At 40.4% G+C, this 23,431-nt stretch overlaps 1 protein-coding gene across 1 annotated transcript in view; it reads right to left on the reverse strand.

The window, feature by feature from the left end:
- The window catches only part of carmil2 (capping protein regulator and myosin 1 linker 2), a 51,656-nt gene that overhangs the window by 9,532 nt on the left and 18,693 nt on the right, over positions 1–23,431 (reverse strand). Inside the window, 8 exon segments of the mRNA XM_016494650.1 lie at positions 1–294; positions 465–568; positions 17,507–17,898; positions 19,947–20,013; positions 21,636–21,728; positions 21,823–21,910; positions 22,010–22,182; positions 22,330–22,443. The exon segment at positions 1–294 is cut by the window's left edge and continues 13 nt beyond it. Coding sequence (XP_016350136.1) covers positions 1–294; positions 465–568; positions 17,507–17,898; positions 19,947–20,013; positions 21,636–21,728; positions 21,823–21,910; positions 22,010–22,182; positions 22,330–22,443 — 1,325 coding nt within the window.

The raw sequence follows: 23,431 nt of genomic DNA on the forward strand, positions 1-23,431 counted from the left end.
CTTTCCCTTTCCTTTTCTCGCTCTTTCTCTGCACGTGCTGCCTCCCGGAGTGGTCGGATGAGATCTGCTATTGAAGTCTTTTTGACCTTGCCCTCAGGAACGCCGTCGCCCTTGGCCCCTCGACCTGCCCGGACTTTCTTAAAGGCAAAAAAGTCACCAAACTTCTTCTTAATGTTTTTGGAGGGGGCTGTGGTGGGGATGGGTGTTGTAGTGGAGGTGGTAGGAGGGGCAGTTGTGACAGACGTGGGCTCTGCAGGTTGTGCTTTAATGAGGGGCTCCTCCCTCTGGTGCTTTCTGAACACGAGGAGAGGAGAGGCATGATGGGAAATGTCTTTTGACAACCGGTAAGAATATTTATTTGTTAGAGACCATGATTTAATCATGTGCTGTGATTAAAGTTGAGTATCTGTTTAAATAACATTGATCTGCATACTTGAGTGTGTTTGTATGTGTTGTGTACTCACAGGGGGACATCAGGGATGATTTTTTTGGTGAAGAACTCTTCTACACCTTCATCAACCCTCCCCATGTTCTCATTGGCCTCATTCTCGCTCTCAGCTGCCTGCTCCTGCACACATACAAACAAACACAAGGTCATTCAACCAATTAAAATCTACTAAATGTTTAATCTGGACATGAAAAACTATCATAGCATAATGGAATGAAAATATTAACATGATTTACACAATACAGGACCCTTGATCCATGGGCGTAGCTTGTGGGGGGGCCTGGCCCCCCCATAGCGATTAAAGAATTTTACTAAATATTTATTTATAACGTTTTATCTGTGAAGTAAAAATGCATATAATGCATTTAATAATACATGTAAAAGTTAATACATTTTAAATTGTTATTGTAAGTAAATTAATAAATCAAAACAAACTTAACGTCTCCCTCAATCTCATTTGAGTAAGAATTGTCACGTGACGAATCTGCATTTTGGTGGATAATAGACTTAACGGTAATGCTTGCCTGTTGTGTGGAATAAAATGATGTTCCACGTTTTTAACAACATACATGAACTGCAGAGAAATCTGGAGACAACGAAAAACTCAGATGAAGATATTAATGCCGTGCTTGATGATTCCGGACCCGGACAATCAGATAAAGGTGATCCACAGGACGCAGCCGGTTTAGCCGCACACTACTTTTATGCCGACCATTTACATCCAAATGTTATTTAAAGTACATCTGACCAAATCCACCGGTTCGGTTTGGCCCGGCCCCCACAAGCTCAAACGTCAAGCTACGCCTATGCCTTGATCAATAAACCTTAAACTCAACCTCAGACGGCACACCCACAGATCCATTTACTGAGCATCTAATGCACATTGCACACAAAACTTATAAGCACTTGTGAAAATAGCAAGCTTCAATCAGACTGGCTGACAGCTAGCCAGCTTCCAGGAGAATGGGGTGCACAGAATATGAGGTGCCTTGTTAGTTCACAGAGAAACAAAACGGTGTCTACTGGGTTAAAGGGATAGTTCACCCAAAAATGAAAATTCTGTCATTAATTACTCACCCTCATGTCGTTTCAAATCCGCATCACCCTGGTGCCATTTTGGAGAATATCAGATGGACGTAAACAACGTATGCTGTTCTGTGTCAGCTGCGTCACGCTGGATCTGTTTCCTACGTTGTTGTGTTTTGATCTGAACGGAAACAGCGTATCCGTGTGACACAGCTGACACAGAACAGCATACGCTGTTTACAGGGTAATGCGGAGGAGACGAATTGTTGGATAAAGTCAGGTTTTTTTTCTTTTGCACACAAAAAGTATTCCCGTAGCTTTGTATAATTGCGGATGAACCACTGATGTCACATGGATTATTTTACAGATCTCCTCTGCGTTGCTGTCTATGCAGGGTCAGACAGCTCTCAGTTTCCATCAAAAATATCTTAATTTATGTTCCGAAGATGAACTGAGGTCTTATGGGTTTGAAATGACATGAGGGTGAGTAATTAATGACAGTTTCATTTTTGGGTAAATGAACCCTTTAACATCTGGAACACTTCTGAGGAAAAATTAAATACTTGATTTAATAAAGTTTAAAGGGGACATTGGATGTCCATTTTCCACAAGTTGGTATGGTTCTTTAGGGTCTCCATGAAATGTCTGCAACATAACTTGGTTAAAATTCCTCATGGTTGTGTAAAACAACACCCTTTTTACCTTATCAAAAATAGCTTCGTTAATAGCGACTCGTTTCGGTGCACGTCTCTTTAAATGATAATGAGCTACTGCTCACCCCACCCCTCTCTTCTGTGGGGCGTGTCGACACAAAACGTGAATTGCTGCCTTGGACTCTGTATATGGCTTGGAGGTGGTCTTATTCAAATAGCTAGCTATCTATGCAAAAAAAACAGCTGTAAATTGTAACAGCCCATAACTAACTGGCTGAGTGTTTCTTTTCAGCTTTTCTAAGCTGGCAGACATGCCAGAAACCTAAACTAAATGAAAAAAAAAGTGAATAAAAAAAATCAGATGTCCCCTTTAAAGTTTCATGCATCAAAAGTTGTGTTTGAGGCTCTTTGAACCTAGATATCCACAAGCTGAACTGTATATTCCATCATGTTCTTGGTCTATGAAATAATCATGATCTACACACTTTTCTGTAAATTTCTTTGCTATTTTCTATATGTGACCCTGGAGCACAAAACCAGTCTTAATTCGCTTGGGTATATTTTTAGCAATAGCCAAACAAACATTGTATGGGTCAAAATGATCGATTTTTCTTTAATGCCAAAAATCATTAGGATATTAAGTAAAGATCATGTTCCATGAAGATATTTTGTACATTTCCTACCGTAAATATATCAAAACTTAATTTTTGATTAGTAACATGCATTGCTAAGAACTTCATTTGGACAACTTTATGGCGATTTTCTCAGTATTTGGATTTTTTTGCACCCTCAGATTCCAGATGTCCAAATAGTTGTATCTCTCGGTTAAATATTGTTCTATCCTAACAAACCATACATCAATGGAAAGCTTATTTATTCAGCTTTCAGATGATGTATAAATCTCAATTTCGAGAAATTGACCCTTATGACTGGTTTTGTGGTCCAGGGTGACATATAACCATTTATTATGTTCCACACAGGTCTATTCCTGTGGTACCATTTCAGATTTATCAAGAACATTCTTTTCCGGGCTTACTGGGAGATTTTTAAGGCTTCTTTACACAAAGACGAATATTCAGTGCGGAAATTTGTAGTGATAAACTTTTCATTTATATGAACGCCTATTACTGAGTCTGTTCAGATCGTCGCTAATATTTGCATGCTGTCAATGTGATGGATTTTTGTTTTGGAGAGGCGTTGTAATCTCTTTTCCATCATACTGCAAAGAAAACTCAAAGAAAACAGAGTCTCTGTTGCATAAACCATGACTTGGTTTTGCTCACAAACATTATTTTGTTAATACAAACAAGAATTTTGCTAAGCGAAAAACCTTTTGAACAGCAGGGGAAAAACCTGGAACCAGCGAACAGGCAAATCTGAACGGATCTACTTCCTTCTCCGTAACAAGTGGGTGTCCGAAATGCAAAATTAAGGAGTGCTTTGTATCCCAGAGTAATCGGGGTATTTCTGCTTTTCTAAAACATCATCTACTGTCAGAGAGTGAATGTGCATTTTCATTCAGCCCATCTGCCTTTTACACTTCGGTCTAAAAAGACAAACTGCATTCGAAAATCGGATTGAATTTGCATGCCGAACATTTGTGTTGATGTGAAAGAACCTTTGGCCAGAATAAACTGCAGAATAGACCAGACTTTATAGCAATAGTCTCTGGTTCTGTGAGACTACTCCTATAACAACATGCCTATGAAGTTGAACCAAGCAGTGCCTTTTGATTTAAGGTTTGGTTTAGGGTTCAGGTTGACAGAAATGTTGTGTAGAAATGTTAACACTATTGTGTAAGTTTATATGGTGAGCATTCCTAAGCTTATGCACAAGTGTTTTTTTCTGCTAACATTTATACATATTAAAGACAGCGTGAATAAGACTATGTAAAAATAAGGTTTTCTGTCTGCCATGAATTTGTCTTCAAGCAGATCTGCCTATAGTGTCCCAAGAGAGAGCCAAACCCTGCCTCAATCTCTCTGCCTGTTCCCCCCCCCCACCTAATATAATTACACCCCTCAGATACAGCCGCACACACACACACACACACACACACTCACTTAAATGAGAGAATGAGTGCTCATCCGTGGTGACTACTGGTGTATCTGTCATGTAGCCACAGTAATAACACAATAGCTGCAGATATGAAGGATGTCTGTTGTAAGATTTGCCAGTTCTGATCATTCTTAAACATTGAGTTTTAATGACAGTACACTACATTGTGATTGTGATAAATGAGCAAAACGATTTTCATGATGGCAATCATTAATCTTTTACTCTAACAATATGTTGCCTGAAAGCTGAAATCACACTGCTGATCATTTCCACAGAGGCTTCAGAAATACAGGTTTGTACTAGGATTAACAGTTCTGAATGTAAATATAAGAAAAGAATCTGGAGCAGGATTCATTTCATGTGTAAAATAGGATTAGGGTTACAAAAATCACATCAATACATAAAAATCCCCTTGAGCTATATAATACAGCACATTATATTCATACAGCAAATATAGTAAATTTAAATTATATTAAATTATTATTTATTATAATTATTAACACATGTTATTTAAATACAATATTGTTGTCCCAATCCCTGTTCTGTCTCCTGTGTTATGCTTTGGACTTTTATGTTGAAGTGTTTCTCTGCCCCAGTGTTTCCGTCAATGACAACTGCCCACGCCCCCTTGTTACCTTGTTTAGCTTGTTTGTCTGTGTGTATTTAAACAGCTTGGTTTTCACTTGTGTTTGCTGGTCGTTGTTGATGGTCCCTGTATTGTTCCCTGGATGTTTCTGGTTCCTGGTTCCTTCTGTATGGATTATCTGAGTTTTTTTGTATTTTCTTAATTAAAGTCATGCGTGCAAGTGGATTCTCTCTCTGCCTCATCTCCTCGTTACAGAACGACCAGCCAACTATGAATCCAGCCACACAGATAATGTGTCTTCGTCAAGGAGATCAGCCAATTGAGGACTATGTAAAGGACTTTATTAATTTGGCACATTTGACATCCCTACTGATATGGTATGCCTCATGATATTTTTTCGGGGAGGGTTATCTGAACCGCTCAGTTTGATCATGCCTTTGCATGACCCACATTGGACTCTTGAGGCTTACTTAAATCTTGCATTGCAAATGAGCGGCTCTCCTTTTACCATGGGAATCGAGGAGGAAAGCGATTCTCCTATGGTAACCTCCACCCCAGAACCTTGTCATGACATGGCCACTGTTCCAGAGTCTCGTCTTGTCATGGCTGCCGTTCCAGAGCCTCATCACGTCTCAGCTGATCTTCCAGAGCCTCGTCACATCTCAGCTGATCTTCCAGAGCCTCGTCACGCCTCAGCTGTTCTTCCAGAGCCTCGCCACGTCTCAGCTGTTCTTCCAGAGCCTCGTCACGTCTCAGCTGATCTTCCAGAGTCTCGTCACGTCTCAGCTGATCTTCCATGTCAAGTCTGCCATGCCAGAGCCTGCTCATGTCAAGTCTGCCAAATCAAAGCCTGCTCATGACAAGCCTGCCATGGTAAAGCCTGCTCATGTCAATTCTGCCAACTCAAAGCCTGCTCATGTCAAACTACAGTCTTCAGCCATCATGGATGCCACTGAATGTTGCATTTGAAGACACAAAGTCAGTCCCAAGGCGTTCGAGCCTGGCATCCAGCGTGGAGGACCCTCAGCTGGTGTCGGCGCGAGCTGCTGGCATTCCAGGGGTGCTACGCTCACGAGACCCGCAGACTTTACGCTCAAGAGCCACGCAGTTTACACACTCTCTAGCGACACAGTTTCAACTCTCTCAAGCCTACTGGCCGCTACTCACCCCAGTTCCCCAGGCACAGCGTCGTCAGTGTCGGAAATAGACAATGTACTCTCTGTCCTGCCAGTTATGGCTATGGCCATTCTCTGTGTTTGGGCTGCACACACCACCGTAGTTTCCCCAGAGGTGGCAGCCTTTGCTGCAGAACCTCCAGAGATGGTGGCGCCCACTCTATTCCCCGAAACTGATCCCAAGTCTAGCCCAGAGGAGGCTTCTGATCCCAAGTCTAGCCCAGAGAAGGCTCCTGATCCTAAGTCCAGCCCAGAGAAGGCTCCTGATTCTAAGTCTAGCCCAGAGAAGGCTCCTGTTTCCGAGTTTAACCAAGAGAGGGCTCCTGTTCCCGAGTCTAGCCCAGAGAGTGCTCCTGTTCCCGAGTTTAGCCCAGAGAGAGCTCCTGATCCCGAGTTTAACCCAGAGAGGGCTCCTGTTCCTGAGTTTGGCCCAGAGAGGGTATCTGTTCTAGACCAGAAACGAGTGCAGGCTCCAGCCCCCGAGCTCAGTCTAGTGCCCACTCTCACTCCAGAGCTCATCCGGGATCCAGCTCTAGTCCATGAATCCGCTCTAGAGTTTGCTACTAGTCCAGAGTCCGCTCCAGAATCCGTTCCAGTGTTCGCTCCTCCAGAGTGCCCTCCATTGTCTGCTCCCCCAGAGCACCCTCCAGTGTCCGCTCCAGTCCCAGGGCCTTTTCCTGTCCCTGAGTCCGTTCCAGTTTCCCCTAAGGTAGCAACTTCAGTTGCAGAACCTTTCACGGTGGAAATAGCCGCTCCAACTCCTTCCGAGACCGTAGCAGCACTCTCCCCCGAGCTCTCTGTGTTTCCTGTTGCCTCTGTTTCTACCACAGACACTAGTTTTGAACTCTCCCTGTTTTATGATGCCTCTGTTATGGCCGCAAGTGCTGTCTCTGAACTCCCTGTGTTTGTTGTAGCTCCTATTGCTACTGCTGCAGAACCCCCAGAGGTGGCGGCATTCGCTGCAGAACCTCCAGAGGTGGGCGGGGGGGGTGTTTGCTTCAGCTCCTCTTAAGACAGGGGTGCCCACTAATGAACTCTTTGTCTGTCCTGACGAGGTCATGGAGACCGTCAGTGAATCCCCTGTTAAACCTGTCTCAGCTAATAAGGCCTTTCCTGAACTCTCTGTTTGCCCTGTCCCAGCCAAGGAGGCTATCTACGAACTCTCGTCCCGTCCTAAACCAGTCCTGGAGGCCAATTATGAACTATATTCCTATCCCGACCCAGCCATGATGTCATTGCCAAAAAGGCCACTAGTGAACAATCTGTCTGTCCAGTTTCAACTAATGAGCCTGAGTGTGAACTGTCTGCCAATCCAGTTTCAGTCAATGCTTTTGATTTTGAACTGACTGCCTATCCAGTTACAATTACTCATTTTGGTTATGAAATGTCTACCAGTCCAGTTCCAGTCAACGCACCTAGTTTTGAACTGTCTGCCTGTAGGGATTCTGCTGTTAAATCTGATTTTGATCTGTCTGTTCAGTATGTCTCTGCTAATGCACCCAACTTTGAACAGCTTGTCAATCCAGTTTCAGTAAGTGAGTTTGTTTTAGATCTAGATGTCTGCCCAATTTCAAGTAAGGTGTCTGAATATGGACAATCTGCCTGTCCAGTTTACCCAAGTATGTCTGGTTATGAACTGTCTATCTTGCTAGTTTTAGTCAGTGAGTCAAATTATGAGCTGTCTGCCTGTTCAGTGTTTTCAAAAGTGCCTGGTTACGATCTGTCTGTCTTGCCAGTTTCAATTAATGAGTTTAATTTAGGACTCTCTGTTTATTCAGTCTCTTCCAACACGTCCAATGTTGAACTGCGAGTTGGTCTAGTATCAGCCACGGAAGCCTATCTTGAATTAACTGCCTATCATGAACCTATTACATTTCATGCCTCGGTCCTTGGGGCCATGAACACATTGTCAGTGTTTTATGTCTCAGTTTACCCTAGGTCTCAGTCTCTGGCCTGGGTCCCTGATTTGTCTGGTCCATTGTGGTGGTCTTCAGCTCCACCCTGGTGGTCGTCTGCTCCGACGTGGTGGTCTTCAGCTCCGCCTGCTCCACCCTGGTGGTCGTCTGCTCCACCATAGGGGATCTTTGACCTGTCTGCACTGCTGTGGTGGTCGTCTGCTCCACCGTGGGGATCTTCGGTCCCATCTGCTCTGCCCTGGTGCTCTTCAGCTCTGCCGGCTCCGCTCTGTCTCTTTGCTCTGCCGGCTCCGCCCTAGCTCCCTGCTTTGCCGGCTCCGCCCTGGCTCCCTGCTCTGCCGGTTCCGCCCTGACTCCTTGCTCTGCCGGCTCCGCCCTTGCTCCCTGTTTTGCCGGGTCCGCCCTGGTGCTCTTCAGCTCTGCCGGCTCCACCCTGGCTCCTTGCTCTGCTGTCTCCGCCCTGGCTCCCTGCTCTGCCAGCTCCGCCCTGGCCCCATGCTCCGCCGGCTAGGCCTCAATCCTCTGTCCCTCCACTTCTACATGGACTTGGCCCTCCATCCATCCCCCTGTTCCGCCTCCGCTCCACCTCCCTCCTGGACTTTAGTCTATTCGGTTTGGAGCTCCTTTGAGGGAGGGCTATGTCACGATTCCTATTCTGTCTCCTGTGTTATGCTTTGGACTTTTATGTTGAAGTGTTTCTCTGCCCCAATGTTTCTGTCTTCACTTCCTGAGTTTAGTTCCTGTTTCCTTAGTCTGCTTGTTTGCTCCCATAGTTACCCTTGTGTGTTCCTATGACAACTGCCCACACCCCCTTGTTACCTCGTTTAGCTTGTCTGTCTGTGTGTATTTAAACGGCTTGGTTTTCACTTGTGTTTGCTGGTCATTGTTGATGCTCCCTGTATAGTTCCCTGGATGTTTCTGGTTCCTGGTTCCTTCTGTATGGGTTATCTAGTTTTTTTGTATTTTCTTAAAGTCGTGCATGCAAGTGGATTCTCTCTCTGCCTCATCTCCTCGTTACAATTGTGGACAATGGGGGGCCTTCGAGTAAAAAAAAAAATTGAGAACCACTGAACTAGTGGTTAATTCATTTAGCACCTTGAGAACTGTGCTACATTTTCAAGTCAACATAAAACATCACTCGCAACCCATTTAACTGATGCATTTAACTGGATTGTGAAAAGTAGTCTCCATAGAACAGGTGGATTGATCATGTCACAACATATTGTGAGAAATGAACTTGCAGCTGCAGGAAAAAAGTAAGAATTGTGAGATAAAGAGCCACAATGACTTTTTTCTTTTTTTTCCATGACAGAAACAAAAAACTGTATTGTGAGATGTAAATTATGAGGAAAAAGTCTGAATTATGAGATATAAACAATTACATTTTTTGATATTTTTTTGGGATTCCATGACAGAAACGGGTTTCCATACAATTTACATGATTACAAAAACAAAACTGTTTATTTTAATATTGTGAATTTTTTCTATAATGTGCAAAGATTAATAATTATATTACCATTAATACGACCATGTGTATTAAGAAAGCAAATTGGGTCAATGTTGATTCCATGTTGACTTGTCAACTGTGCCAGATCAGTAGCTAACAAACACTATATACACACAAAAGCACAGGGTGCCCAGTCTGTGTGTTTTGCCTGTTTCCTGCTGCTGCACAGACTGTAAGGCCTTCGGGCAGTTTGGGTACTGCATGATGAGAAAGAAAGAAAAATGGAGAGAGAGAGAGAAGGAGAGAGAGACCACTGCAGAGCTATAGCAACCATATGCAAATGAGGCACCGCTCACCACATGAGAAATGGATTATAAATCATTTAGCACCTCTCGGCCAATGAGAAGGCAAAGCACTCATCACTCCATCTTTAAAAAGAGGAGGAGAGCAGACGCCACGTTGTGTGAGGCGGCACAGGGAGAGGTGTTTCCCACACATCTTAATAACACAATCATATTCTCCTACAAAACACACCACATGAACAGTGCAACCATACAGCTCATGATTAATTATATATCAATAACGGAAAACAAAGCTTTTGTGTGGTTCACATGGCCTGCTGGGTTTGTTAATACCTAAACATTATATCACATGGTATCATAATTTTCCACATAAAGCCAAAAATATTTCATCACTCATGGTGAATTTATTCCATAAATAGGCTGTTACATATAAATCAGTAGGTAATTAATTCCACTAGCCATAATTTGAAAATCAAAATTCCTCCATGAAACCAGATGTTAAAACCTGATGGGTTAAGCTGGTATGCTCTTGTAAAAGTGACATGTTTGAGTCTAAAGAAGCTGTTCCTGGATGGAAGCTGACACACTGATCAAAGATCAGTCCAACTCACATGTCATGACTCATGACTTTGTGTACACCGTGTCAGATTGTCGTTGGTTTCCCTTTAAATTTCAGTGGAAAGAAGCAGAAATACAGAGAGACGGAATGAATGCAGTGATCTTTACCTCTATTAAACTCTGTGAACTGAGAACAGCATTATGATGTGAGCAGGCCTGTCTAAAGGTGTCAGGTTGAGACAGTGATCCCAGAATTCCACGGGCTTCTGTCTATGCGTCACTGGTAGTAAGGCTACGAGCTCTATGGTAGGCAGTAATGCATCTGTGATTAAATCCAATACTTTCCACAAATATGGTACAAAATAGAACCTGAAGATCTTAGTAAATGGTCGGTGAAAGGTGGTGCTTAACCTTCAAAAAATGCTGATCAACAACCTCAGGTTGCAATCCTCATATAAAATGAATATAAACAGCTCATATAAATGTAATTTTTTTTTTGTCCTTCTGAGGTTGACCAGTTTTCTGGTCAAGGCTAAACAAGCACCTCCTTTTGATGATATTTGTTGAAGGTATGAATAACAAGGTATTTTTGGTCTTGCAACAGTTTACATAAATCAGATTTTAAACTGTTTTGTAATTTTCTAAATATGAAAAATAAAACATGCAGAAAAAAAAAAAAAAACATTAAAAAAGGACATAAAATGAGTAATGGGATTGCAAATTTAGACTCAATGAAGCTGTTACTCAGAAGAGACTAATTAGTTTGTGACCAAACATTGGTTTGTAGTTACTGATAAACATATGTTCTAATTAATTAAAGACCTTTTTTCTTCCTTTTTACATTACATAACAGGGCTGAATAGCCAAGTTTGATGAATGCAGTCAACAGAAATATTTGTAAAAATTGAGGAAATGGAACAAGATTAAAGGGGTCATATGATGCGATTTCAATTTTTTCTTTCTCTTTGGAGTGTTACAAGCTCTTGGTGCATAAAGAAGATCTGTAAAGTTGCAAAGACTAAAGTCTCAAATCCAAAGAGATATTCTTTATAAAAGTTAAGAGTCAACCACGCCTACCTAAAACGGCTCGTTCTAACACACCCCCAAATGTTGACGTCACGATGTGGGAAGATTTGCATAACGCCTGCCAAATGTTCACGCAAAGAAAGAAGGTGTAACTTTTATTCTCGCTGTAGTATTGTTGTTGCCGCCATGTCGTGAAGGCGCTGTGTGTTTCGTTGTGAAAGCGAAACTACTTTGTTTGGCCTTCTAAAAGAGGACGATATCCGCTTCGTCATGCCTGGAGCTGATCCGTGCTGGTCGCTGAGAAAATACATCAACTTCGCACTGTGGATCGCCGGATTGGCTTTCACCGTGGACGAAGCGGAGTCCAGCCCGGGGTCGTCACATGTGGTTGCCGCAAGCCCGCCGGCCGCTCCTTCGTCGAATACGCTGGCCGCGCCGTTCTCAAGCCCGCCCGCCTGCCACCGCTCACTCTAGCCGCCGGCTGCCGCTCACTCTAGCCCGCCGTGTGTTTCGTTGTGAAAGCAAAACTACTTTGTTTGGTCTTCCAAAAGAGGACACGACTAGAAATCAGTGGTTAAGTTGTATTTACAACACTGTTCCAGAACAGTTCAACCCAAATATTCATTTGTGTGCATCACATTTTATGGAGGACTGTTTCCTGATCCTGGTAGAGTAGACTACAATGCCGGCTGTTCTGACTCACAGACTGTAAGTACGTTTTAATTTAAAGGATTTGCCACTGATGATTCAAACGCGAGTTTTGAGCAGTGTAGAGTAGCGCTTGTTTGTCATTTCTCCGATCACAAATGCAGACATGGTTTTATGTTTACGTTATAAATGTTATATGTTTATAAAAAGACAGTATAAATCTGGCCAGCTACTATTATATGATGACACCGTCCATGTATGAGACCTGTAGCTGTTTCTGTGTTGTCATGGTGACTGGTGTGCTTGAGTGTAATGCTGAATGTAGTCATGTCTACCTGTTGGCGAATTCCAGCCAATATGGACAGCTATTATTATGTGTATCCTCACACAGTTACACTCGCACACAGATACAATCTACTGTGTAACCATTGTTGCAAGTGTATATGTGTGTGATAGACAGTATAATGGGAGGGGTCTTCTGTTATTAAACCTGTGTTAATGTATAGTTGTAGACTGGTGTTACCCTTGTTATCGCTGTATATTTGTGTGTGAGGTCATTGTGCAGGCAGCTTTTTTCAGAACTGACACTCTCTGGAGATTTTGAGCTCTGGCCAATCAGAGCACACCTCACTTTTCAGACCGATGAGCTTTGTAAAAATCGACGCGTTTCAGAAAGGTGGGGCATAGAGGAGAAACAATAATGTACAGTATGTGGAAAATAATGTGTTTTTTGAACTTTAAACCGCATAAACACATTCATTACACCAAATACACAAAATAATGTTCTTTTTAGCAACATCATATCACCCCTTTAATTACTTGCCTTCCCGCCATGCAGTAGAAAAATGTCCAAATTATATTACTTCTGGAGCAACACAATTTAAGGAATGTTCATTTTTATAATGGGCAAAAATCATATGGTAAAAGGCCAGGGTTGAATAATATGTGGAAATAATTTAATATTATAGAAGTTAAATATCTACTCAATAGAACAAATGGTAACTAACACTTTAGTATAGGGACCAATTTTATCTAGTTGCTTATTAGCATGCCAATTATTAATATATTGGCTATTTATTAGTACTTATAAAACACATATTCTGCATAACCATATTATTCATCCCTAATCCTACCCAATACCTATACTTAACAACTACCTTACTAACTATGAATAGGCAGCAAATTAGGAGTTTACTGAGGCAAAAGTCGTAGATAATGGTTTGTTAATAGCGAGAATTGGACCTTAAAATGAAGTGTGACCGAACAAATTTAATGTCAACATTATGAAATTATCATGAAATTATTATGGTTATAATTTAAATAGTTAATTTAATAGTTTGTAGTCCCTCCATGACAGTATTACCATGTAGAGGGGGTCAGGACAGGTTAAGACGAAAAAAACAAAAAGTATACAGACATTTCATGTGTTTAAAACAAGCTACTTTTTATTGTAGGTTACTTTTATGTTAGGTAAGAATTTATCACATGGGATATTTACATGTAATGTTTAAAAGTGTACTGCATTTGTGGAAAATGACATTGGGAGAAACACCTGCATAGAAATTCTACTGTAGCTTGATTAATTGCAGAACTATGCTGTGGCAGGACATCAAATTGTGGAATACACTGGTCACTCTAGACTGGAAGTGGTGAGCATCCTTCTGTAATAAAGCTCTGTGTGTGTGTGTATGTGTGTGTGATATTGTGGAGAGGAGAGGTAATAAAAGAAATGCTTATGCAGCCATCAAAAATGCAGAAGCAGAGAGAAATTTAACAGGGATACAGGGACGACACTAAAACTCACAGAGCCCCAAACACAATTTTTATGGATGGGTCGTCTTTCCTCAAGACCAATGAATAGGCTGTACCATAGAGTCACCCCTCATCACAGGACCCGGTTGTCCCACACTGCTGACAGCCCTGCGGGGACATACAGGAAGAAAAGCACACACACACACATACACACACACACACACACACACACATATACTGGACCATCAGAGCATCATCTCTTCTCCAGTCACACAAGCTTCTCCCTGAGGCACCACCTGTCATTGGATTTTCACCAGCCAAGGAGTATGACCGTCACACAATATGGACACACACTCTCGCCAACAGATCACGCTGACAGGAATAAACATATAACACACATACTCAATCAGGTGATCAGAGGAAATGACGGGTGTTTTCATCCCTCCGTGCTCATGTCTGCGATAACACTGGCGCCAAAATCTCCAGAGAGTGTCAGTTCTGAAAAAAGCTGCCTGCACAATGACCTCACACACAAATATACAGCGATAACAAGGGTAACACCAGTCTACAACTATACATTAACACAGGTTTAATAACAGAAGACCCCTCCCATTATACTGTCTATCACACACATATACACTTGCAACAATGGTTACACAGTAGATTGTATCTGTGCGAGTGTAACTGTGTGAGGATACACATAATAATAGCTGTCCATATTGTCTGGAATTCGCCAACAGGTAGACATGACTACATTCAGCATTACACTCACGCACACCAGTCACCATGACAACACAGAAACAGCTACAGGTCTCATATTGTAATGTGGGGTTTGGGTTTTGTTTCATGTTCATGTTTTCCATATCTCATATATGGACGATGTCATCATATAATAGTATAGTATGATTACAACACAATATAGATCTTCCTATAATTTACCAACCATATGTACTAACTACACTAAAAGCTAATGCAAGCAAGCAGACTTTTTTTTTTTTTTTTACAAGAAAGTACTATGAATACCACGATTTTTGTGGAAACTACCATGATTGTACATGTTTGTTTTGACATAACTTGGGATACTATGGTAAATAAAGGTGGTAATCATATGTACATGGAATCACAGTACTATGATATTACCGTGATTCAGCTGGACACTAAAGTAACAGTAATACCATGGTATTTTTCACATAACTTGAGATACTATGGTAAATAAGGGTGGTAATCATATGCACATGGTATCACAGTACTATGGTATCACAATGTTTTTTGTGAACACTACCATAACAGTAATACCATGGTATTTTGACATACCTTATGCTATATAAGGGTGGTAATTATATGCCCAAAGAATTATGGTATTCTCATGAATTTTGTGGACACTACTGTAACAGTAATACTATGGTATGTTTTAATATACTTTGGGATACTAGTAAATACAAAGGGTAATCATATGTACATGGCTTCATAGTACTATGGTATTATCATGATTTTTGTGGACAGTAATATATTATGTATTGTTAGACAACTTTGAAGTACTGTTATCATACATCATATCACAGTACAGTACCATGGTATTTCCATTATTTATGCGGACACTACCATGGTATTTTTTGACATATCTTGGGGCACTAGGGGTGATAAAAGTGGTAAGTAACCATAAGTACTCAGTGTCACAGTACTATGGCATTCATGGTTTTTGTGGCCCATCCATGACAGTTTTACCATGTTTTCTTTGGCATGCTTTGAAGTAGTATGGTAATCATTCATAAATGATATCACAATACATAACTGCAATGGTATGTTTTGGCATACTGATGAGCACCATGCTAAATGGATACGGTAATCACACATTGTTTCACTCCTTACAAAAAATGTACTGTGGTAATACCATGCCACTTTAATATACTACCAATCTAAGGTTTGCGGTCAGTCCATTTTTTATTAATACTTTTATTTAGTAAAGATGCATTAAATCAAAAGTGACAGTGAACACATTGAAACCGTTTTAAAAGATTTCTGTTTTTAAAATATGCTGTTTTTTTCTATTCATCACAGAATCCTAAAAGAAATGGTTTCCACAAAAATATTAAGCAGTACAACTGTTTTCAAAATTGATAATAATAGTACGTTTTTTTGAGCACCAAATCTGAAGGATCATGTGACACTGAAGACTGGAGTAATGGCTGCTGAAAATTTAGCTTTGCCACCACAGGAATAAATTACATTTTAAAATATAATACATTTTTCTTAAATTGTAAAAAATATTTCACAATATTGCTGTATTTTTGATAAATGCAGCCTTGGTGAGCATGACATACTTTTTATTTATTAAATTTTTTTTTCGAACATTTTTTTTAAAAATCAGTAACACTTTAGGAAACACATTTATTATTAACTAATAATTTTCCCCCAATAAATTCTTAATTACTGCTTATTGATAGTAAATAAGGGCAGTTGTTGTAGTAGTTACATTTAGGGTAGGGTCTAGGGATCTAGAATATGGTCACACAGAATAAGGCATTAATATGTTCTTTATAAATACTAATAAACAACCAATATGCTAGTAATAAGCAAGCTAATAAGCAACTAAGTGATAGTGAATATGTGTTCCCTAATCTAAAGTGTTACCAAAAAAAAACCTTATCTACTTTTTGAGCGGTAGTGTATCATGATACATACCCAAAACCATAATAGCAACATGGTATTCTGTGGTATTACTGTCTGATACCATCATTACAACATGGTACCATCATAGTATTTCAGTTAATGGCAAATAGAGATAAAACGGCCAAAGTTCTGTGGCAAAAAAAAAAAGTGGTTTGAACGACTCGACAGGATAGTTTTCAGCACACCTGCAATTATATAATACCTGACAACCACACAGAATTGCCACAATCACAATGTGAGGGCACAATAGCACCTTTATCACACACAGCATCAAAGACACATCACAGCTCACAATGGAAGCATCAATAAACATGCCATAAGAGCACATTAGACACACAGTAGTGTAAAGGCATGTGTGTGTGAGCAGCTACAATTGAGAACACAGTAAAGCCCATCACTATGGCAACCATTTACCAAATGGCCATTCACAGGATGCACAAGTGTTACAGATACACACCGATATGAGGAAAAAGACATCCTCTGCCGTTCTTTTCACTCCATCTCACACTCACGTAACGGAGACACCGCAGTGAGGATATAATATCTTAGAAAAGACAGGACGGGCTCCACAGATTCGCAGTGTGCCAGTGCAACCACACACAGTCGTTGCAGCATCGGCGAGAGAAATACAGCGACTGTCACAGCATTACATCTCATTTACACACACGATCAGTTTCGCCCAAGTACAACCTCACAGAGGGGCGAATAAACAGATTTCGATCCCACACCCCGGGAATGCCACGAATAGAGGGATCCTCCATTCCTGGTGACAGAAGCGAGGGTAAAAAGAGAGGCAGAAGCCCTCCTTGATCTGGGAACGTTAATAATTGAGATGCAACAGCAGTCACACCAAGCACAAGCATCCATAAGCAGTGGACAGATACTGTGCCCCTTTCTGACAGTGTACACACACCGCCCAGCTGAGCCTCACAAGCACGATGACACACACACACACGGTGCCAGAAAATGGCAGTGGAGGATACACACCCAAAAAATCTCAACCCACCCTCTCACGCCACATATTACGAGAGAGAGAAAGGAAAAAATGAGAAGATGGAGAGGAGGAGACGTGGGAGTCAGAGCCCGGAGGAGCCTGGGTTGCTGCAGACGAACCAACCTGAGCAGCATCCCTCCCCCTCTCCCTCCACCACCAGCGTCCCCGTCTCAGCCTCTCGAAACCCTTCCCCTGTTCCTTTCTTCTTGGTTCCCGACCCTCCTGGGCGGCCGTACTGCTGTCTTACCTGCGGCTTGCTGGGAGGCTGCCTGTTCCGGCGGTTGGGTCTGGGCCTGGAGCGGGTGTGGTGCCTCAGTGTGTGTCCTTCGATGGGCAGGTCCATAGGGGGCTGAGGAGGTGCAGGCTCCGAGCGCCGGGGCTCTCTGTTGCTAAGAGCGGCAGCAGCAGCGGGAGCGGCAGCAGCATCCGCCTCTCTCCCCGAGTAGGAGGGGCTTCCTGGCTTCAGCTGGCCTGCCGTCGTGACTGACATCCCCGTGGCCAATGACAACGACAGGGCCCGCCTCCTCTCCTCCATTCCTACCCTGGAGACCTGAGGCCCTCCCCCTCCTCTCTCCTTTACCTCCTGCTGGGGATGTGTGGCCGCACGCGTCTGCTGTTCCCCTTCCACATCTAACAAACCTGCAGAGAGAAAGAGGGAGGAAGGAAATAAGGGACAACAGAGGGAGAGACTGAAGCCTGTATGATGTGTGTATCTACATGGAGAGGAGGAAATAGATCGAGAGAGAAGGAGGGAACGATGAATATGCAGATATGCAGCAGAGGATACAAGAGGGGGAATGAAAGATCAGTGAAAAGGGGAAGGAAAGGGAAAGAGGAAGATAAAGCTGGACATGACGGAGGGTTCAGGATATCCACATGATGGATGGAGACACCCAGGGAATCTCACAAAAACACGCCTAGAATGTCATGTCATGTTTTACCCCAAAATCAATAAATATACAGTCTAATTTATTTATGATTATATTTTAGATATGGGAAATCAAGCCTAATTAAAGAGGATTCAGATTTTTGCACGGTGACATTTTTTTTATGACAGTTAAGCACACCCCCCCATCACATCACATTCATTACTCTCAGTGGTGATTATCATTACTGTAATATTTTTTACTGTATTACAATAAAACAGTTTTGGTTTGTTTGATTTTTGTTTTTTTTACAGTAAGCCAGTTAGTCAGTATAATAAACATATATATTTATTTTTATATATATATATATATATATATATATATATTATTCACACACGTACACAATACAGTTTAAAGTTATCTCTTTTTTTTTTACCAAGTTTCTTATGCTCACCAAAGGGTGCATTTATTTGATCAAAAATACAATGAAAACAGCAATGTTGCAAAATATTATTTAAATTATTACAATTTAAAAAAAGTTTTTGCTATAAAATATTTTAAAATGCAATTTATACCCTTGCAGTAACCAGTATTCCAGTCATTAGCGTCAAATTGTTCTTCAGAAATCATTTTAATATTCTGAAATGGTTCTCATTAATCATTTCTTATTCTTAACAATGTTGAAAACAGTTTGGGCTGACTAATATTGTTGTGGAAACTGTATTGATTTTTTTTCAGAATTCTTTTATGAAAACAAAGTATAAAAGAAACATTATGAATGTAAAATTATGAATGTATTTTGATCCATTTATTGCATCCTTGCTTAATAAAAGTATTAATTTCATTAAAAAATACAAAAAAATCAGTGCTTTGCATTATAGTAATGTCACAATACAAAAATAGTCTGAAGAACAGGCTTCATTTTGTTTAAGCAAATTAATTATAATTTCTTCATCCGATTTATTTTGGGCTGAAATGTGACTGGAACAAGAAAAAGGAAAGATAAGAGCAGAGATAACAGGACAGGTATACACAAAGAGCAGAGGAAGAGGAGGGTGGAGGACTGGGGGAGGGGCTTTGTCATGGTTGTAAGCGGGTGGCCCCCTCCCTCGTCTGAGGGGCTCAGTGGTGTGAGAATAACAGGGCTATGCTCCAGTTAGCTGCTGCCAGCAGTGTTACACAGCTGATTATATTTAGTAGAGACAGGGTGGGAGTCGTGGGACCTCCCAAAATCAATCCCCCCACTGTCTCAGACTCACACACACACCATAGATAGACGACCAGTTAGGGAGGGGAAGTCCCATGAGAGGGGGATCCTGCTCTCGTAGACAGGACTTCAAACAACAAAGCACGCTTTTGAAGTCACATACACTGTAGCACTACTACAGTGCATACTGCATCACATACACACAATCTCACGCATTTGCACAAGTTAAACACACGTGTTGTCATTAAATCAGTTTGTGCATGCTATAGTAAAGGATGTGGTTGAATGTGGTTTGCATAACCATATATAGTTGATTGATTGTAAAAATCATGCTGGCTTTGTTCAGATAAGAGCAATGACAAGTCTTTAACTCCTCCATATTTGATGACTGCATAATTAAACAGACCTGAACATGACCTCTGACCTCAACAGCTGTGGTGTGTGTGCCAGGGTTTGTTACAGCCATCATCTTTCAAGTAATGCACAGCTATGATGTCACCAGTATATGCTACATCCAATCACATGTGATTTAGGAGTGCAAAGGCAAAGACAAATGGCAAAGGGCGAGACTTGTGCAAGAAGCACTTGTCAGCATCAAGACACAAGGGACTTACTTTTGATGGAAGGGGCGGGACGGATGCTACGGGAGTTGAAGCTGTTTCTCCAGTTTACAGGGACATACTGTGGACAAGTGGAGAGAAAATCAAACTTAAATGCACACAAGTGACTGCAATCAAACTCATGCTCTAGATTACTAAAATAATTTGAATTTTTTTTTATCAAACTCTAATTATAAAACAATAAATTCTGTGAACAAGCTGTGTTGAAGCCATAATTGATATTATGTGAACGCACATCACTTACAGGCTGCAAAAGTGGGCTCTAAATGCCTTAGACCACTTTGAAAAACTGGGATTTTTTTTAAATCTGGAAATTAGTTTCAGAAACAGAAATGTTGCAACAAAAAAGAATTTCCATTTTTTGTATAGATTCTTAATACAAGTTTTCTTAATACAGATGTTCTTCCACTTTTAATCATTCTCAAATCATACTAGAGAACATGGATCATCAATTATGACACAAAGTGGTGTAGATTATTCAGCAAAATGCTAAGAAATCATGCACTTTGTGTTAACTTTTAATCAATTATTTAATCAATTAACTCAAATTACTATCCTGATGATATAATTTGAAATTTGTCTGAGAGAAATACAAAATAAAATAGTTTTCATTAGCTGTCTCAGACTTTTATACCCCACTAAATATTATTAGGCCATGCTGTTATTTTGCTTGGTAACTGTTAAAGGTCTATGATTAGTCTAATATGAAGAACTATATTGTATTTATACTATTATACAATTTTATAAAAGCAACAAGCCACACAAGGCTGTGTTACTGTGATTTTAAAATGCTTACTAATTTACTTACACTACCATTTCAAAGTTTGCAGTCATTAAGATTTTTTAATGCTTTTGAAATGAGTCTATACGGAGCCCCGCACATGACATGCAAGAAAAAAATTAATAAATCGTGCGCACGATTTACTAATTCGTTCCCTCGATGTACTAAAACGTGCACACGATTACTATTTCGTTCCCTCGATTTGCTAAATCGTGCGCACACAATTTATAAATCAAGGAAACGAATTAGTAAATTGTGCGCACAATTTATAAATCAAGGGAATGAAATAGTAAATCGTGCATACGATTTAGCCTACTATTTTTTTCCTGCATGCCATGTGCGGGGCTCCGTAAGTCTATTACGTTGCATTTATTTACTCAAAAATACAGTAAAATCAGTAACATTGTAAATTATTTTTACAATTAAAAAAAAAACGGATTTTCTATTTTTAATATATTTAAAAATGTAATTTGTTTCTGTGAAGATAAATCTGAATTTTCAGCAGTCATTTCTCCAGTCTTCAATGTCACATGATCCTTCTGAAATCATGCTTATATTCTGATTTGGTGCTCAAGAACATTTCTTATAACTATCAATGCTGAAAACAGCTGTGCTGCTTAATATTTTTGTAGAAATTGTGACTTTTTTTTAGGATTCTTTGATTAATAGAAATTTCAAAATAACAGCATTTATTTGAAAAATAGCCTTCACTGCAACTTTTGAACAATTTAATGCATTCGTATAAGTATTAAGTATTAAATTCTTATACAATAAGTATTCATTTCTTTCAAAAAAATATTACTTTTGAGTTGTAGTGTATGCGCAACATAAAAACAAAGGAAAAGTCCTGAGTAAGTGTTGGATCGGAAAGCTAGAATCAAGCAGACATGCTCTGTCCTCACATCATCTGTAGGGAATTCATGCTCCATCACTCTGAGCTGAGGAACATTGGCCTTGATATTGGTGGACTGGGAAAACTCCCTCATGTGCTTGTCCTGAAAGCAAGCGTGATATATATTTCATGCCATACACATGCACACACAATACTCATGTGCTCAATATACACATTTCATAAATGCAAACACTTACCAGCTTTTCCTGAGCCACTGACAAATCCTGAAGAACTTCATCAATTATACTTTCCACCAGAGAGACACTGACAGACAGTTTCAGTTCACTGAGAAAACGTGAGAGAGGGGAGCACAAAGTAAAAACAATCTTTTTTTTTACTAAGAGTCTAATATTGTTTATATAGTGATGTGTATGTGCATCCCACCTGAGCTTGTTTCTGATGCTGTTCTCTGTCTCTTGCATTGTGTTTTGAATGAAGTGTGCAGCCTGACGTGTCTTCTTGGCCACACATTCTGCCAGATGCTCGTTGACACTTGACCTCTGGACGACTCTGGGGCAGGTCAGCTGGGCAGACTGCAGCATTGCAGTTGCCAGTTCCTGCAGAACACAAGAGAAAATCTGATTTGTACTGCCATTGAATTACAGTGACCTCCACTAAAGCAATAAACATACTCAACTCTCGATCTCGATCATACTACATACCAGACACTACAGAAACACCCAAAACACATGACAAAACTCCACCTGGATTTCCTCAGTGATCTCACTCCTCAAGGCGGTAGCAGCATCATTGAGAATACATTTCAGCATGTGACCACTAGAGGGCGCTCTGCCCAACTCATAAAGCCCTGCGAAAGACTGCGGGGAAAGGCTAAATGTCAAACATCACAGTATATTAAAAGCATCATTATATTGTTATAGAAATGTAAAACTATATATATATACACATATACATATAGTGTATTTTTCTATCCTGATCACATGTGTCTTAATATATTATACGTTGCATATTCAACATATAAGATGTAAATCTTAATCTCAGTTTTCTTTTAATATATCAGATAAATGATCACATATTTCTGAAAGTCTGGTGTACACGTTTATAAGCATATATATATATATTTTTTTTTTGAAAGTTTAAATAGTACTGCATAACAGGAATGACTTTTACACTACAGTTAAAAAGTTTGAGGTTGAAAGTTTTTTTGAAAGATGTTAATACTTTTGTTCACTGAGAACACAAATTGATCAAAACTTAAAGTAGACAAAATTGAAATGAAAGACATCTATACTGTTACAAAAGATTTATATTTCAAATAAATGCTGGTCTTAATGGCTTAGCTCCTGCGTACCTAACTAGTCTTCTACCACGCTACAATCCATCACGCTCCCTAAGGTCGCAAAACTCTGGACTTTTGGTAGTACCTAGGATAGCAAAGTCCACTAAAGGAGGTAGAGCTTTTTCGCATTTGGCTCCCAAACTCTGGAATAGCCTTCCTGATAACGTTCGGGGTTCAGACACACTCTCTCTGTTTAAATCTAGATTAAAGACACATCTCTTTGGCCAAGCATTCAAATAATGCATCTCATAATCTAGTACTGCAGTTATATCTCATCAAATGCGCATTATTATTCTTTAGTTTGGGTTAAACAAATAAATTTTGCTTGGTTGAAACAGCAGCTACGCTAATTATGTCTCTATTTGTTTCTCTGTTTTTGCCACGGGATTGACATCCCGTTAATAGTGTTCCTATTCTCTGTTTGATTACGTCTTTAATTGATTTTTCCGTACATTTCTGCCATATGTTTATTAACTGACAGTCACCACTGATAAGCTATTGCAATA

This window comes from Sinocyclocheilus anshuiensis, unplaced genomic scaffold (assembly GCF_001515605.1).
Source record: "Sinocyclocheilus anshuiensis isolate Anshui unplaced genomic scaffold, SAMN03320099.WGS_v1.1 scaffold286, whole genome shotgun sequence".
NCBI classification, from domain to species: domain Eukaryota; kingdom Metazoa; phylum Chordata; class Actinopteri; order Cypriniformes; family Cyprinidae; genus Sinocyclocheilus; species Sinocyclocheilus anshuiensis.